The 18,732-nt window shown below is 48.5% G+C and overlaps 1 protein-coding gene across 1 annotated transcript; it reads left to right on the top strand.

Annotated features, from left to right (window-relative positions):
* Window positions 1-31: 31 nt before the first annotated feature.
* Window positions 32-14,397, top strand: JMJD6 (jumonji domain containing 6, arginine demethylase and lysine hydroxylase). The gene is made up of 7 exons (XM_085077854.1): window positions 32-319; window positions 1,076-1,464; window positions 4,333-4,619; window positions 5,871-6,006; window positions 6,124-6,262; window positions 6,901-7,028; window positions 8,650-14,397. The coding sequence occupies exons 1-7, from the start codon at window positions 191-193 to the stop codon at window positions 8,684-8,686; spliced, it is 1,245 nt and encodes a 414-aa protein (XP_084933980.1). The 5' UTR covers window positions 32-190; the 3' UTR covers window positions 8,687-14,397.
* Window positions 14,398-18,732: the final 4,335 nt, after the last annotated feature.

The raw sequence follows: 18,732 nt of genomic DNA, 5'->3' as shown, positions 1-18,732 counted from the left end.
CCGAGGCGTGGCGGAAGCTGGGGCGCAGCCAGCCAATGGGAGCGCGGCTGGGGCGGGGCCGCGGCGACAGCGGCGGCACGGGGTGAAATTTCTGGAAGGTGCGGCCGGAGCGGGGCCGGGATCGGGATCGGGATCAGGGCCGGGATCGGGCCGCGGCTGGCGGGCGGTGACGGCCCGCAGCGCCGCCGCTATGAATCACAAGAGCAAGAAGCGGATCCGTGAGGCGAAGCGCAGCGCCCGGCCCGAACTGAAGGACTCGCTGGACTGGACCCGTCACAACTACTGCGAGACCTTTCCTCTCAGCCCCACCGCCTGCAAGGTGCGTCGGGCGGAAGGCGCGGGGGGCTGAGGGCAAAGAGCGGGATGGGAGTGGGAGGGTGGGAGTGGGGAATGGAGCGGGGGATCGGGCATGGAGGCGGACGCGACAGAGCGAGATGAACGGGGGACAGACCTGAGGGGAACCGGGGAAGCATGAGGGGTCTGGGGTGGGGACAGGGCTGGGGCTGGGGAGCCCTGAGGGGACAGGGATGGAGGGGGCGACTGAGGGGATTAGGAATGCCTGAGGTGAAAGCGGGGCTGCGGGACGTCTGATGGCAAGCGGGAAGAGGCCCTTTCCTGCGGTGAGCTCGCCTCAGAGCTGGCGGGAAGGGGAGGTTTGGTGAGGGAGAGGACTTTCTTCCCTCCACGTGGCGAGGGCTGTGGGAAGGTCAGGCCCGCCGGGGAGGGACGGGCACCCGCGTAATTCCCAGGAGCGCTTCCCGGTGTCCCGAGGCGGTGAAATGCAGCAGGAGATGTGTCAGCCGAAAGGGCAGGGTGGCCTCTCCGCCTGGGGAGCTGCCTCGGTGAGGAGCAGTGCCAAAGGCTTCAGGCTGCTGGTGTCACCGATGTGTGCAGGGAGCGGGCCAGCAGAAATGGGGCTGCAGCCTCGGGGAGCTTAAAATAACACACAGGCAGCTCCATACCCGCGTGGTGTGCGGAGCAAAGGATATGTGTGAAGCTCCCCCACAGGCAAGCGCAGTCCTAGGACGTCAGTCTGTCCTAATATCTGTCCTGCTTTCCTCCCTTGCTTTCACAGGATAACGTGGAGAGGGCAGATGCACTCCAGTTAACAGTGGAGGAATTTGTTGAGCGTTATGAAAAGCCTTACAAGCCCGTGGTGTTGCTGAATGCTCAGGTGGGCTGGTCTGCCCAGGAGAAGTGGACGCTGGAGCGGCTGAAACGCAAGTACAGGAACCAGAAGTTTAAATGTGGGGAGGACAATGACGGTTACTCTGTGAAGATGAAAATGAAATATTACATAGAGTACATGGAAACCACACGTGATGACAGCCCCCTCTACATCTTTGACAGCAGCTATGGAGAGCATCCCAAGCGAAGGAAACTCTTAGAGGACTACAAGGTCCCCAAATTCTTCACTGATGATCTCTTTCAGTATGCAGGGGAGAAGCGACGGCCGCCTTACAGGTAGAGTGACAGCAAGACAAAACTGGATATTTTCCAGCTGATTGGGTGTTCCTAACTACCTGGGATTGTCTCACATAAGAAAGGGATATCTGTATTTTTTCTCTAAAATGAATGTATATCTGTAATCCTGGGGGAGAGAAGAGCAGATTTGTGTATCACAATTTCTCCAGTGTTGCTACAAGTTTACAGTGTGGGGTTTGGTTTTTTTTTTTTCATTCTATTAAGTCAGTTTACATCACTTCCTAGATTTTTGAAAATTTACATTGTTACTGAGAGTTACAAAGATCAGTTTCTTGCTGCGTGTGCCTGCTGGTGTTCAAATTTTAAACACATCAGGAATAGCTCCTGGGTTTTGCACCAGTGGCTTATGTACAGTGTGGAATTTTGTTTAATTACGACTCAGGCCTTTTAAGGTAAAGATCTTAAGCTAGGTTAGGATCTAATATGGGTGCTAGTAGTTAGCTCCCCTTCAGATGGATTTGAGAGAGAACAGTATTTCACATGTACATAATCTTTTCAACTATTTCCTTATTTTTGATTCAGGTTGGAAAAGAAGTGAAATGACATTTCTTTCATAAATTCAAATGTAGCAGCTTTGTGTTTGGACTGCTAAATAGGAAAGCCATTTCTATGTATGTTGCTATGACACTTCATAGCAGTATGAGCATAAGCTGAGCCTTCCCAATTAATTAAAGTCTTTACAGGGACAGTATAATTGTCATACAACGCCTGTTGCCTTTGGAGTGACATGAGGCTGTGATGTGGTTTATTTAAATAAAATTGAGCAAGTAATGGCACTTCCCTCTGCACTCTCTCATGTGTCTGTAGTCCAGTTGTGCTCTTGCAGGAGTGAAGCAACAACCTAATTGCATTTGAGATCACCAGAGGAGGTCTTTTTGCAGTGCTGTAGCAGATGCTTTTTATAATTCTCTTCTAAGAACATACAGTGCTGTGATTGAACACAAAACCACACCAGGTGTAGTATCTAGTAGAAACAGAATATACTTAATGAAGTAGGGATCATTGACCCAAGTTAGAGGTAAATGAGATAATCTGACTGTGACTCATTTTGCTGTCTGTCTACCCCACACCCTTCCCACCTACAGGCTCATGCTGAGCTCTTTGCTCGTGATCTTGGTATCCCACTTCTTGCATTTTCTTCTGGAAAATGTGGGTTTCTTTCAGGCTGTTGAGGTTTCTTGAGAGCTGAGTGATGCATGAGAGCACAGTAATGCCTCCTGGAATTAGAGAGTTCATCTAGGTTCAGAAATGAGTACTTCTAGAGCATAAGTGAAAATCTCACAGGAAGTAGCGCTAATCACATGCTGAGGATATGACCTGTACAGGTTGGCCTGCGGATTGAGAGATGTGTGACAGTGTGTAGACCTTAAAAGAAGAATTGGTGCTGCTCAGGACACTTTTATTGGCGTTGTGCCTCTTTATTTTAAAGACCGTAATATTTAGAAGCCATTTACTGAAGCAGCTATTTTAGTCTGGGGAGTGGGGTTGGGGTTTGCTTTCAGATTGAAGTTAGGAGTTGTGAAGTTTTTAATGGCAAATTTGATATTTTGGGGAAAACTGTGTTTTGTTCATTTTAAGTTAAATATTTGGAAGAAGGTGCTGGTAAATGACAGTGTTGCTAAATAAGGGTTTTAAAACCTTTTCTGTGTGTGGATTCAGGTTATTGTCAGAAGAATGGTATTGAACAGTGCATCTCTCTGTGCCAGACAGACCTTCATGCATTCAATTTCTTCCAATTTCTTAATGAAAGCCTTGACTGTTCTACTTATTGTTTAATCAGTTTTCTAGGGCTAATATGAATCTAAAGAGTGAATTGGCAATAGAAATTACAAACACCTGCTTATTTACAGCTGCTTTGTGAAGCAGGAAGAAAGCAGCTTGATAATCAAACTTACAGTCCTACAGTAGATGCTGGCAAATGACCCTTCAAGACCAGCTTGATTTCCACTGGAAAGGGGAGATGGAGAACTTACTGTATTTTCTGAACCTTTGCATTCCTCTTGCTGGGCATCACCTGCCTGTCAGCTACACCATGGAAGGATCATGTTGGTGCTTTGGTTTCTGTACTCTCTGCTGCCAATTAAACAATTGTTATCTTTTTTTCCTCTTGATGCCTGATATGAAGCCACCTCACATGGCTTTTGCTGGTGTGATAGGTCTTACTGCTCTGTTCCAGGGCAAATGAGCAGTTGAAGGTGCTGCTGCAGTTAAACACGTTCAGTAAATAAAGTTCCCCACTGGGAGAAATAAACCTTGTAAATGGGCAGTGGGAATATAAACCTCCAGTCCTGAATGGTCACTGGAGAGTAAGCTCCGTGTAGTTAAATGTTGGAATGAAAAGCCTGTTGTGAATGAACAGAAGGCGCAGAGACAGGCCAGGGTTGCGTAACTTGCTCTGTTCCTTGTGTTGCCTTTTGTTCCTCATTGTTCTGCAGTTCTGGATCTGTTTGAGCTGCAGATTTTAGAAAACCATAGGAGAACTCCTCCTGCCTAGGAAGAATCCCAACACAGGTTGTTGGGACTTAATCACTCATAAACTTTGAAATGACTGTGTAGTTTATTGAAGACTGGTTTAAAACAAAATACAGCTATGAAATAGATTCTTTTTACTTGCTTGTCCCACAGCCATTCCTGCCCCAATTCATGTCGGTTTTTAGGTTAAACTCCTGTTGCATCTTTTTGCTGCAGCGTGAACGTAACAAAATCAACAATGTTAATGAAGGAACTGTAAGTACTTTAATTTCTAACTGAACATGCAATGAAGAGCTGTAATTCTCTGTCTCAGATGAAGAAAGGAAGCTACCTGCTTGCTCTATGGCTAAAGCACTTTTCTTTCCCCCCATGCAGATGGTTTGTGATGGGCCCACCTCGTTCTGGAACAGGAATTCACATCGATCCCTTGGGAACTAGTGCATGGAATGCCTTAGTCCAAGGACATAAGCGTTGGTGCCTGTTCCCAACCAGCACTCCCAGGGAGCTGATCAAAGTGACAAGGGAAGAGGGAGGGAACCAGCAGGACGAGGCCATCACCTGGTTCAATGTCATCTATCCTCGGACACAGCTTCCCACCTGGCCCCCTGAATTCAAACCTCTGGAAGTCTTACAGAAGCCAGGAGAGACAGTCTTTGTGCCAGGTATGTGCAAATCTCTCCAGGAAGGAAATCTGGGAGAGAAAAGTGTATTTGTGATACTCCTGTCTAATAGAGATGAAGAGAATATTACAGTTTTTTTATATGGTCCATCTCTTACAAAAGAAACTCTCCTAAGCTCATTTTGAGGCTATTCAGTTACTTTCTGAATGTCCCAAAGCATGTATGGCCTGTGGCATAGGATTGCATGTGGTAAGGATAGCAAAACAAGTGGGACTTGAGTTGCAACATCACAGGAATGTGATCCTGAACTAAATTGCAGTAATAAGAAGCTGTCAGGGCATAAAACAATGGCATAAAATAATAGAGGTGTTTGAGTGCCAGTAACTCATAGACAAAAATGTTTGAGTTTATACACGCTGACTGAATTTTGCATATGAATTTTTCTTAGCTGTGGGAAACGAACTACTTAAAGGCACTGACACCTTCCACCCACCTCTCTGTGGTTATGCTTCATCTTGCATTTGAAATCAAAAGCTAAATAAAGCTTTGCTAAAGATGCCCTTCTCTCTGAGTGGCTGCACACTGTGTGCCCATTGTAACTGAGGGGTGAGGTGAGTTCAGTGCCAGATTCTAACCTGTGAATCTTGCATCATTTATGTGCAGCACAGCCTGTAGTTTCTCTCCATATTGCTTGTTTCTAACATCCAGCTGACTTGGTGTGTGAAGGGTGCCTTGTGATTGTTTTGGCACTTATAAGTGACTCCTCAGTGTACCTTCTGTTAAGAGTTTGTAGCTGTCGGGTTCCATTAAACTGTTCCCATACTCTTTTATGAGGCTCTAAGTGGGTTGTAAGAACTCCACTATTTTTATCCTGTGTGGAGAAACAATTTTGCATCTATTTTTAAATGAAAGGTTAGTCTGTAGTCATAAGAACCTTACAAAATCAGCATGGAAAGTGCTCTCCAGCTGAACAGAAAGGGCCTCTGTGCTGTCTGGGTTACAATGGCTGTTGCTGTTAAATAAACCGTCAGCAGCCAGCGTGGTGCTGTCAAGTCACATCTTCAATGCTGTGCCTGAGCTGGGTAATTTGGTCAGAGCATGGAGCAGCAGAACCTGTAAGGCACTGGGGTGAAAGCTGAAATAAGACTGAGGAAAGATGATGTGTTGGCAAACTCACCTGGGTTTAAGAGATAATGTCCAGTTCCACCTGCACTGTGGAAAAAGTGTTCTTGGGTATTTTTGGACTTGCTCTCTGCCATGCAGCCACCAATGGTCACTGCTGTTGTGTTTCAGGTGGCTGGTGGCACGTAGTCCTCAATCTTGACACAACTATTGCCATCACTCAAAACTTTGCCAGCTGTACCAACTTCCCAGTGGTGTGGCACAAGACAGTAAGAGGGAGACCCAAACTGTCACGGAAGTGGTACAGGTAAGAGATTTCGTAGCTTTCTTTACATATTCTCCATTGAAAACAAGACCTAAAAAGATTTATTAACATGCAGTGTTACAGTTCAAAGGCTAACCCTGAAATTTCAACTGTATTTAGGATCCTAAAGCAGGAACATCCTGACTTGGCAGCCTTGGCTGATTCAGTTGACCTGCAGGAATCTACTGGTATTGCTTCTGACAGTTCTAGTGATTCTTCCAGTTCCTCGAGTTCCAGCTCCTCAGACTCTGATTCAGAGGTAATGCTTTTTACTGCAATAGGTGATCCATATTCTGCAATTATATTGTTTTTCCATACCTGATTGTGTGCCCTCATCCTAATATTCATGCCTTATGGAATATATAAATGGAAAGTAACTAAATAGATCTACATGGTGGAGGAGCCTGTGATCTTAGGAGGCTCTGATTGCTGAAGCCTCTCTTTGCACTGCTAAATGGATTCAGTTTGTTTGATCCATGTCTGTATTATATATGAATCTCTCACTCATTTAGATTGTGGAAAATGGCTGCAAAATGAATGTTCTGAAAACTGGGAGAGGGAACAAGATCCAAAATAGATCAATTATGACATTAGGCACTTAAATCCTTCAGAAGCCAGAGTCTTCTCTTGGAAGATGAGGTCCTTCTAGGGACCAAAAGGAGCACATGAATTGTCTTGCCCCAAGTCAGCTCTAGTCAGTGATGAAATCTAAAACACTTCTGTTCCTGATTTTTAAATGCTTAATTTAAAATTTCCTTCATGTGTCTAACCTAAAACAGCACATTTTCTGAACATTATTATTGCTCAGGGTTGCCGAGTAGCTCTTGCGGTGAATTGCACAGCACAGGGTGTTCATGAACTTCCTCTGAATTGTGATTTCATCTTTCCATCCTGCAGTGTGACTCTGGCTCTGAGACAGAGGGGATGATGCACCGGAGGAAAAAGCGGAGGACGTGTGGGATGATGGGGAATGGGGACACAACTTCCCAGGACGACTGCGTGAGCAAAGAGCGCAGCTCCTCCAGGTGACCCCAGGGCTGCTGTTGGTTTTAAACAAGCACAGGACAATAGGAGGGAAAGCTGGCACTCTTCAGATAGGGGATTCCTCAGGGAAGAGGGATGGAGAGCAAGGGATTCCTTACAGGATGTAAAGCAGTTGGCCAGTGATATTTTCCCTCCATTAATTACTTTAATTGTTCCACACAGAAAACTAAGATTATTGATGCTTTCTAAAAAATTAGGGGTTTTATTTAATAAACAGTTTTATTACTTTTCCTAGTTGTCTCTTTTAATAGACAAAAGGATTTGATTTTATCTTCGTTTAATGGGTGACGTGGGATGTTTTAACTGCTCTTCAGAGAGCACAAATGAGCAGTGAACAGTTAAAGATGAAGAATGATCAGGCAGGACTCATGTTTCAATGCTTTGTTCAAACAGAAAACCATCAAGCAGTGGTATGGTTTCTCTTATTGCTGCCTGGATTATTTCAATTTGTTCCACTGCTTTATCTGTTAAAGGCAAAATTCATCCCAAATTCCAAATGTCTGTGTTTACATTTAAAATAAATAAATAAATAATGAGCAAGTTTCAGTCAGTGTGGAAGGAGGCAGCATTAATGTTGCAAAATCAAGAGTAGATATGCTTGGGGTAGAGTTGCTGAGGAAAGCAGTTCTCTGGGCTGGCCAGGTTAAAAACAGTGGAACACTGGGAATCTGGGAGAATACTGCAGGGAAAAACTTAAACATTCTTTGCTAAATGAAGCATTTTTCTCATATAGCAGAGGCTTGCCAAAATTCTTACGCAAATTCTTTGCAGCTTGGTTAACCAATGCTGCTGGATTGGCTGCCTGCCTTGCTTTAGAGGCAGTTCCTGAGCTCTTGGATGCTCCAGGTTTGGCATGGATGCAAGTGCTGTGGTGGCTTAGTGTGTGGCTTGCTAAAGAAGGTGTGCAGCAGTAATTTACCTGAGGAAGTCCATATTCCCAGCATGATGCCTGATTTCCCAGTGCAGGGACTGCCTGAAGACCTGTGTGCTCCTGTAGATTGCTCTCTTGTTTTCAGGAGTTGCTCATAACTGAATGCAGTTGAATTACAAGTACAGAGCATCATTAAAGGTTGGGGAGAACTGTACTGACTGCTTGTTTTGCCCTGAAGGTTTTCACAATTTGCTTGTTATGACATTGTCAAATCCCATTTTGGCAGCCAGTGTGACTTCAGGCAGGGAATGAGCAGCAGGAGAGAACAAACCTTAATGCAGGCCCTGGTTTAAAAACTAAAGCTGTAAAAATGCAGATCACAATGCAACTCTCTTCTTCTGAAAATCCAGTGCATTTTTAAATTATTTGCCGTTCAAATTTTGAAATGAATACCCCTAAATATTAAAAATTAGCACCTTGCCTAGAATGTTTGCTTTCTGGGTCTCACTGTTCTTCCTCCGGTATGTTGCTTGTTGCACTCTGTGAGGGTGGGTGGGTGTTCTGTTCCAGCTGTGTGATGGCTTAGTTGATAGAAACACTTCCAAACATGAAATCTTACCCTGCTTGTACAATGCTGGAGGAAGAATAAGCCTGAGATTAATCTGCATGCTGGAATGTCGTGCCCTGCTACGAGGGGAATGCTCAAAGGCAGTTGTACCTTTTTTTGACAGGATTAGGGAATCTTGTGGAGGCCGCAGCTACCCTTGAGAGATAACACCACCTGCCCAGAGGCAGCTGCCGATCGAAGCTCCGTTAGCAGCCAGCCAGCTCTCTTCTACCCCCTTCTGCTTCTATTTCTCACACTCCTTACGTTTTTGTCACTCTTCCTCGATCCAGACATCCTCGTTACGTGCTGTCCAAGGTTGGCTCCTGAATAACCTGTAGGGGAATTCCCTGACTACGTCCTTTGTGCAATGCTTTGTCCCCTCTGCGCCCCGGGTGAGTGCACTATAACCCAGCTGTGGGTAAGGACATGCCAAGTATTTAATGGGTCACGGAACTGGCAAGGAAGACAACGGTCAGTTTTTAAAGAACTCTTTTTAAAACTAGCAGGTAAATGGAAAAAACCTGCCTTGCTTTGACACTGTCATATGTTTACATGTTGTCCTGTACACTTGAGGAAAGGAGCACCAGCCCTTTTGGCCTAGCGGAACGTCCGGCGGATCTCGCACCAGAATTTTAGGAAGAACAAGGAAGAAATGAGCTTCTGCAAAAACTCAGCTGTGGAAAATGGGTCCTTGGATCTTACCCTACTGCAGGAGAATATTGCTGTAGGAGCTGGCGCTTCCAAGTGCATCTCTCACAGAATCCTGGAATGTGGGCAGTTGGAAAGAACCCATCAGGATCATCGAGTCCAACTCCTGGCCCTGCACAGGAACCAAGAACCCCACCCCATGCCCAAGAGCATTGTCCAAACATTTCTTGAATTCAGACAGGCTCAGTGCTCTGACCATTGCCCTGGGGAGCCTGTTCCAGTGCCCAACCACCTTCGGGGTGAAAAACCTTTTCCTAATATCCAACCTAAACCTGCCCTGACTCAGCTCCAGCCATTTCCACAAGTCCTGTCACTGGTCACAAGAGTGAAGAGATTGGTACCTGCTCCTCTGCTGTCCCTCATGAGGATGCTGAAGACCACAATGAGGTCTGACCTCAGTCTCCTCCAGATCGAGCAGACCAAGTGACCTCAGCTGCTCCTCATATGGTTTCCCCTCCAGACCCTTCACCATCCTCGTGTCCTCCTTTGGATGCTCTCCAATGGCTTAATGTCTGTTTTATGTTGTGGTTCCCAAAACTTCCCCCAGTACTCGAGGTGAGGCTGTCCCAGTGCAGAGCAGAGCAGGACAATAGGACAATCCCCTCCCTTGCCTGGCTGGTGATGCTGGGCCTGATGCACCCCAGGACATGGTTGGCCCTCTGGGCTCCAGGGTACTGCTGACTCAGATCCAAATTGCCACCAACCAGGACCCCCAGGTCCCTTTCCACAGCTCTACTGTCCAGCCTCTCATTCCCCAGTCTATCCACACAACCAGGAGTGCCCCATCCCCAGTGCAGAATCCAGCATTTGCCCCTATTAAACTCCCCATGGTTGGTATTGCCCATCTCTTAATTTGTTGAAGCCTCTCTACCCTCAAGGGAGTTGACAGCTCCTCCCAATTTAGTGTTGTTGGCAAACTTAATATTCCTTTCAGTCCTACATCCAAGTCATTAATGGGGATGTTGATGTTGAAGAGCACAGAGACGAGGATGGAGCCCTGCAGAACCCCACCGGTGACCAGTGCCAGCCTGGTGTCACCACAGTCACAGTCACCCTTTGTGTCTGACCTGTGAGCCAGCTGCTCACCCATCACATAACACAGTTATCCAGCTGTGGGCTGGAAAGTTTGCCCAGAAGGTTACTGGGAGAGACAGTATCCTAAGCTTTGCTAAAGTCCAAAAGATGACTTCTACTGGCTTTCCTAGATCAACCTGGTGGGTTACCCTGTCTCAGAAGATCAGATTCAACAAGAAGGACTTTCCCCTATGAAGCTGTGCTGGCTGTGACTGATGCCTGCATTGTCCTCCAGGTGTTTTTCAGTACTTCCCAGAATCATCTCTTCCATGATTTGTCCAGGCACTGAAGTGAGAATGACTGGCCTGTGGTTTCCAGGGTCTTCCTCCTTGTTCTTGAAAATTGGGACAACATTCTCCAGCTCCCAGCCAGCTGGGACCTCTCTGGATTCCCAAGACTGCTCAAAAATCATCGAGAGGTTTTGGGATGACATCAGGAGTTCCTTGAGGATTCTTGGATTAATCCCTTGAGGCCCCATGGATTTGTAGGGATTCAGCTGGAGCAGCAGATCTCACACAAGTTCAGTGTCAACTGAGAGTTGAACATTCTCACAGTCATGGTCCTTCAGCTCAGGACAGTGGGACCCCCTTGGTTACAGCATCTGTGCTGCAGACAGAGGCAAAAAAAGTATTAAACACCTCTGCCTTGTCCCTGTCCCTGTTCGTGAGGTGACCATCCTCATCCTGCAGTGGGCCAGTGTTATTTCTAATTTGCCTTTTGCCATTAATATATTTGAAAAAAACTCTTTTTTATTGTCCCTCACAGTTCTGGCCAGTTTCAATCTCTGGCTGAGCTTTGGCCACACAGATTTTCTCCCTACAGTGGCAGCAGCATTTCTGTGTTCTTCCCATGTCACCTGACCTTGCTTCCACTGGGCAAACACCTTCCCTTTTCATCTTATTTCCAAGAGAAGATTCCTGTTCAGCCAAGGAAGGGAAGGTGGTGGGAATACCCCAAACACTGAAGCAACTTCAGCAGAGGTGACCACCAACCTGAAGCATCTTTTGTGGTCTTAATCTATGTGCTCCATGCACACACCTGAGGTGCAACACCTGAACCACCAACAGTCCATCTACTTCCACTCTGTGTCTGTCATGATGACAGGTAACAATGCTGCACTAGCACCTTGTGATGGGAAGCTCAGTGGAGCAGGAGAATCCTGGAGTTTCTTACCTAGCGAAAACTGTGGGGGGAAAATGTCAGCATTTGCCAGTAATTCCAGTCCTTCAGGTGCAGGTGTGATGTTTAGCACAGGGCAACTGCTGACCAAGTCTGACTCTGGCACGATATTTGCTGGTCTTGAAACACCAAACAGTTCTGGGGCTGTGGGCTCACTCAGGCCAGTGCAGTTCACATCCCTAAATGGCTTTGCTTAGAGGTTGTGGGTTCAAACATTTCTGAAAGTTGCAGTGCCAGTTTTAAAGGACTGAGGGAGTGGGGGCATATTGTTGTTTTTATGCTTTTTAAAAATGCAATGTGTTGCTTAAGTCTATGTAGATGCATTTGTATTACAGCAGGTAAAGCTCTCATCCCCGAGGGATCTGTTGGAGCTGCTGGTTTGTTTTATTAGCAGGGGCTTATGCTGGTGGTGTCAGTGATGTCTGTGTGTGGCTGAAGGTGCTGCCAGGAAATCTGAACTTCCCATGGGCTGCTTCATTGGGTGCTCTCCTGAGCTCCAGGAGGGAGGTATAGAAATTACTTCAGCCATTCTTGGCGAGAGGAAACTTGACAGCAGAAGTGCTGTGCATGTAGTAAACCCACAGCAATGCCCAGGCACTGATGCAAGAGCAAATTAAAGAGAGATTAAAGCCTCAACTGTGAGTTTCTTAAACGTGTTTGGTTTGGTGGAACCTGGAGCATTGCTTGTCTGGTTTCTCTGATCCATTTTTAACCTTGTCTGTTCCCTATTTAAACACCCCTGGGCCATATCCTTTTGTACAAAGGAATCCTAAATACATTTGTTGGGATCTATGTTTTTGACTCTTCTGTGCCAGTCAGTTTGTGTAGGAGCAGTGTGGTGGTGGGAAAATGGAGAGAGGGAAGATGTTTTGGTACATTCTTTAGCTGTCCAGACTCCCAAATTTCCTGTCATAGATAGCCAGACATAAGTGAGCACACTTCCTCTGTAGGCACTGCAGATTCTTCCACAAGATTACTTAAAAAAAAAAAAACCAACTTCTCCAACTCCTGGCAGTTTTGGCCAAGGCTGAACAGCCTGGGAGCCTGCACAGTCTGTGTGTGTCCTCTCAGAGCAGGCTGCAGCTGCTGCCTTTTGGTGGAAGAATGTGAGGCCTGGAGAGGCAAAGGCTCACAAGACTCAGCTCTGTCACAGTGAGGGGAGTCCTTGGAGAGCTGTCCCTGCCCTCTGTGGTGGCTGGGCAGTACCCCAGTGAGATGCAATTGCATTTGGCACAAGTGGTTCTGTTTGCACAGTCTTAAAATCTAACGTGAAAGCCTGATTGCTGTGCTGGGAAAGCCACACCTCTGCTTCCAGAAGCACAGTGGGAAGATCCAGTGTACAGACCGTTCTTCCACACCTGTGAACTCTTCCATGGTGTGAAATAAAAGCAATTCCAGGTGAAGCCTGTGTTGGTGTGACAGCTGTCACAGAAAAGCAGTGTGTTTACAGGGGACTGCAGACATCATGATACCAGCAACCCTTTCCTGACTGCTCCACAGGGCACTTCCTGCTGTGAACTGAACTGTCTGTTCAGGCTGCCTGGGAATCAGGACTCGGATCTCCAGTTCTTCCACTTAAAGCTTTTGCCTTGGCCACTTTGGTGAGTCTGTTTGAGCAGTGAGGAAAATCCCTACCTCACGGGGCTGTTGTGAGGCTGAACTGTAACTCCTGTGTAAGATGCTTTGAAGCCATCCAACCACAAAAAGTGTTCCATTCGCCCTGAGCAACCTGAGACTTCTGAGCCTGGTGGGAGCTTTTTGTAGCAGAAAACGTTGGGGATGTTGTCCAGCACTCTTGGCCACGTGGTGTTCTTTGGTGGCCCTTCCAGAATTGCTGTGTGGTACATAAATTGTAGCAGAACAAGATGTTTTGTTTTCACCAGGGTTGAATTGTTCCTGTTCCATGGCCTGCTCTAAACAGGAGGTCCTGCTAGAGCAGGAGTTGTTTTTAAATAGGACTGGATTCAGTTCTCTCATCAGGGAGTCAGCTTCATTGGCCTTATAGGAATGGGGGGAGCTGGTGCTTCCCAGGCCCTCATTCCAGGCTGGGTGAGTGAGGAACAGTTAAAAACTGCTCCCTTTGTGCCTCACTTCTCCAGGCTTGTGCTTTTTGGGGCTTCCATGTCTCTTGTTCCAACCCTGCTTTTGTGCCCTAGAGGCTCTGGATGCAGCTGGTCCAGCACCCCGTGGGCCCCTTGCTTCCTTGAGCCAGAGCAGCAGCACAGCTTGGCCTCAGCCCCCTGGGGCTTTGGGGCGTGCCCTGCTCCCCAGGGATGGGCAGAGAGCCTCCAGCTGGGTGTCATTGTCACAATCCTGCCTGCTCTGGGAGATGTGACAGGATTTGGGAGCTCTGGCTGTGCTTTCGAGGCTGGTGACCAACACAGGCTGTGAGAGTTCAGGAGGAAACAACCAAACACTCATCAGAACCGCAGATGTGAACAAGAGGCACAAGAGGCACCAGTCCCAGCAGCTGTTCCTGCACAAGTGCTGTGGAAGCAGGTGACACTAAGGAGCCTCTGGCTGACCTTCCTCCCCTTTTCCAGCTCGTTTGTCTTTTCAGTTACATCAAGCCTCTCCAAATGCTTCAAGGAAAGACAGCAACCTCTTTCATAATTATCCTCTACTCTCTTCCCTGAATTCCCAGCCATCGTGGGCTGGGGAACAAGACTGTTGGCTGAATCCAATTTGAACTGCCTGTGTGGGCACATTGTAACAGGAGGTTTTTTGGCATCCCCCTTGCAGAGGGGGGAAGGAAAGTGTTACCCATTAGTGTGACAGTCCCACTGTCAGCCCCAAGCCCTGCCACTGCCCTTAGCTGCTTTTATCACCCATCCAGCAGAGCTGGGATACTTGTCTTGTTCGGATGATTGTGGTTTTGCTTTTTATTTTAAATAAAATCAATTATTTTGCATTATCCTCTCCCTTCTTTTTCATACCATGGGCTGAAAAAAACCTTAAAGGTGTGCAGTCTGTTTCCCGAAGTGCTAAATGTGTTGGGTAACAACTCTTGGGATGCTGTGGGGACTCACTCAGCTCTTTGTGGTTTGCACATCTGTGCTGGGGTGTGGTTTGGGAGCTGCTGAGGTTGTACTGGCTTTGGGAGAAGGTTTTTGTTGGTGGGTTTGTTAGCAGACTGCCCCACCTGCTGTTTGCCCCTGCCCTGTCTTCCCCAGTCTGTCACAAGAGGTTTCTGTGTTGTGTTCCTGGTGCCACCTCACACTGGGGAGAGGGGATTTCATCTTCTAGGTGAGGTGTGCTGCTTTGGCAGGGTCACCACGGTGATCAGAGGCATGGAGCACTTCCCCTATAAGGAAAGGCTGAGAGAAATGGGGTTGTTCAGCCTGGAGAAGAGAAACCTCTGGGGTGATTTAATTGCAGCCTTCTGCTACCTGGAGGAGAACCTACAAGAAAGATGGAGAGAGATGTTTTACAAGGGCTTGGATAACAGGACAAGGAGCAATGGCTTCAAACTGACAGAGAGTAGGTTTAGATTAGATATGAGGATGAAATTCTTCCCTGTGATGGTGCTGAGGCTCTGGCACAGGTTGTCCCAAGAAGCTATGGCTGCCCCATCCCTGGAAGTGTCTGAGGCCAGCTTGGAACAACCTGGGCTAGTGGAAGATGTCCCTGCCAATGCAGGGGGTGGAACGAGATGAGCTTTGAAGCCCTTCCAACCCAACCCATTCTGTGATTCCATGATTCTGAACAAGTGCAGAGGGGCTCTGTAGAAGGGCTGCACTCCAAGCAGAGGGGTTTGGGGCAGAGCTGCCTCAAGGAGCCTGGCTGTGAGGTAGAACAAGGACTGGGAAAGTGGAAAATCTTGTCTATTTTGTCAGTAAGCTTTGTTGAAACCGGTAACTGTAGGTAAATAATCTGGAACAGAGTGTGGGACAGCAGCCCTGAGGCTTTTGAAATATTTATAGCAATATATTGTAAAATGAAACACCTCAAAGAGTAAATGGCTTTGTGGCAGCAGACAGGCAGCTCACTCATTTCCACATAAACCTCTGTCCTCCTTCCCTGACACTGCTGGAAACATTCTTCTTCTTTAATGTCACCTATAAAGCCAATTTTTTTCTCCTTTCCAGTTGCCCTTCAGCAGCTCTCCCCATGCCCAGCTCACCTCCCCTGCTCGATGCACAATTAGCAGATGAGCCCCTCCTCTCCTTGTGGATGAGCCAGGTGTGTCCGTGCTTGGCATTTTACAAGCCCCAGTTCCAGAAAATGCTGTGAGTTAATGGTGGCTGAAAACTGTGCAGCCACTGTAGAAATGCTTTTAAAGTAATCTCTCCTGTTTTGCAGTCTGGAGAGGCAATTTGGGCACTTCAAGATAACCTCACTGTTCTTCCTCATTTACAGGTTCTGCTGGTACCTCCTGCAGTGCCTCTGTGGCCTTGCAATTGGGACTTGATTTATTTTTATTCCTCTTGATTTATCTACACATCGTCCTTTTTGTGACAGTTGCAACCTCATTTCAACAAGGAGGATGACACACTGATATTTTAATTACTGCTGGGGAGCCCACAGGTTGGATGCCCTGTGCTGCAGTCTGGCCAATATTCTTGCTCCTTTCCTCCAGTCTGATGCAGGAGCAAGTAACTCCTGCTCTTGCTTTTGTGGCAGCTGGAAAGCAAGTCGTGGAGCAGGGCTGTGTCCCTCCTGCAGTGCCAGGCATCAGCAGCTGCATGTTTAACACTGGTTTGGGATTGAATGAACAGGCTTGCAGCATGTTCTGTCCTTCAAGGCACATAAAGGTTCCTCCAAGGGCTTGCACCTCCTCTGGTTTTGGAGAAGTGTGGATCGAGGCAGGTAGAGCTGATTGGGAATGTGTTCAGAGGGAAATAATCATTCCGTGTCCCTGCTGGTCTGAGAGCTGGTGGCTCCCACCCGTGTGTGATGTGTGACTGTGTGTGTCCTGTCCTTCAGCAGAGGGACTGGAGCTGGGAGCTGCCACTGGAACAAATCTGTGCAGCCTGCCCGGAGCAGGAGGAGGGGCAGGGCAGCTGGAGCAGCAGCCGTGTCCTGCTGTCTGTCCCAGCTGTGCTGACAGGGAAAGGCAGACCAGGGTTGGGGGAGAATTCCAGAATTGCTTTTCTGCTGCAGCACTGCCTTGTTTAGACCCAAGGCTGTGTCATTTCTCAGCTGTTCCACTGCAGCTGGAGCTGGAATGGCTGCCAGTGTCCAGGAGCCTTTGGAATACTGGCTTGTATCAGTGTGCTGTCTAGGACAAGGCCTGTTGTACTGGTTCAAGACTTGGAAGACCCTCAGCAACCACTCAGAGCTTGCCCTGGCATGGGGATTAGATTGTAAAATGAATCAAGTTTTTGGAAGAGCTGTGTGGGTGAGAGTAGAGACCTCACAAGCAGAGGGGGTAGTGACAGGAGCTTAGGGAGAAGGTCTAGAAACAAGCACTCCCAGGAGAGCTCTTGGATTGGATCATTCCTTCCAATCCCCACCGTGGGCTGAGCTCTGCCTTTTGTGGATTGACCCCAAATATCCTCGAGCCAGCACACAGGCAGGTGTCAGAAGGGAAATAAGGAACCAGCCAGCTAGAGGAGTGACTTCCAAGCCTGAAGGACAGCTAGCACACTGTCATTTCTTGAGTTAGCTTCTCATTTCTGGCACCTACACGGAGAGGGCTGTGCTCTTGGCAAGGAAAAGTGCTATCTGTGACTGGAAGCATAACTGGGCCTTGCAGAAATAATCCAAGTTTGGACCAGTTATAAGACTGGTCTGTGCTCAAGCTTTATGCGATGGGAGGATCTGGGAACATAAAATCCTTTCTTTTGCCCTTGGAAACCAGCATGTATCTGCTCACCTCACTGCACAGGGTCCTGTGGAGCCAGGCTTGGGTTATGGCAGAGGGAGTGTTGGAATTCAGTGACCTCCTTGCTTTGGATGGGAGGGATGCAGAGGACCTTGGAACAGTGCCTGCCTGTGCAGCTCACAGGCTCCCAGAGACTGTGTGGTGTGTTAGATCAGGTCTTTTTTTGTGTCTCCAGAAGGCTCTCCCTACTGCCCCACACCCCATTCCCGGATCCTGGGAGTGCTGTCACCCGCAGTGGCCCGGGCAGCAGGAGCCAGCCCGGCTCAGTCCCTCCCGCAGGCAGATTTGCAGCGCAGCATTTTCCGTGCCGAGGCTGTTTCTCGGAGCAGTTGTCACCGCGGCTCTCCTGAATCCCCCTTTGTTGGCAAAACCCTTCAGCTGCTGCCGCCCTTGGCTCCCTCGCTGCGGCCCGGAGCTGGCGGCCGTGTGAAAGCAGCTTCTGTGCGGGGCCGGGGCTCTGGGGACCGTCCCCAGCCATCCCCTGCCCGCCCGGGGCTCTCAGGGACCATCCCGGGCTCTGCCGGGGCTCTCAGGGACTGTTCCCAGCCATCCCCTACCCGCCCCGGGCTCTTGGGGACTATCCCTGCTCTGCCGGGGCTCTCGGGAAGCGGTTCCCAGCCATCCCGGCCCGCCGGGCGCTGTAGGGCGGCTCTTCTCCCAAGAGAGGGCAGCGCGCTCAAGCTGTGCTGCTGCCTCGCTCCAGGCTCAGCCCGAGCCGTGGTTAGGGCTGGGCTTGGGGAGCCGTGCCCAGGCGAACCCCTCGCCGAGCCCCCACTGCCAGCAGACCCCAAGCTCGTCTCTCCCCGAGCTGGCAGGAAGGCTCAGGGCAGAGATCTCTGGCTGGGAGCCTGCCTGGCTGACCTGGTATGTGAATCCGTCCCCTTCAGTCCCGGAGCATGCATGACACAACCAGCGTTAATCGTGCCTTGTAAGCTGATAGGGGAACCCCACAGATACCCTCTGTGCCTCCCAGTGGGAGCTTTGGCCAGGGACCAGGATGAGTTTACTCCATCCAGTTCCATCTGGAGAGCCATGGAGTGGACAAGGCAGCATCACACGGGACCTGCTGGACCCAATTTCTGCTCAGGGGATCATCCCCATCAGATCACATTCCACAGGAGAGTTAAGCTCTCACCCCAGGTCTGGACATGGGGAGCTGAGCTCTGTTGCTGATCCTGTCACCTTGTTACTGTGTGAGTTTGGCTCAGTTAGAGCAGCCCTTCTGGCAGATGTGTCCTTGCTGCTCCTGGCTGTTGTTGTCAAGACCAGGAGTGTTGTTTTTCAGAGACATCCAAACCCTGCAGCTCTCAAAACTCCTGTGAGTGCCACAGGTTCCAGCAACCTGAGAGGGAATCGCTGCAGGTCCAGAGCCAGAAGCTGCTAATGAGCATCTCAGGCTCCTGTTGGTTCCCCCTTCAG

This window comes from Lichenostomus cassidix, chromosome 18 (assembly GCF_008360975.1).
Source record: "Lichenostomus cassidix isolate B80296 chromosome 18, HeHo_3.0, whole genome shotgun sequence".
NCBI lineage: Eukaryota > Metazoa > Chordata > Aves > Passeriformes > Meliphagidae > Lichenostomus > Lichenostomus cassidix.
This window is presented reverse-complemented; position numbering and strand designations above follow the sequence as displayed.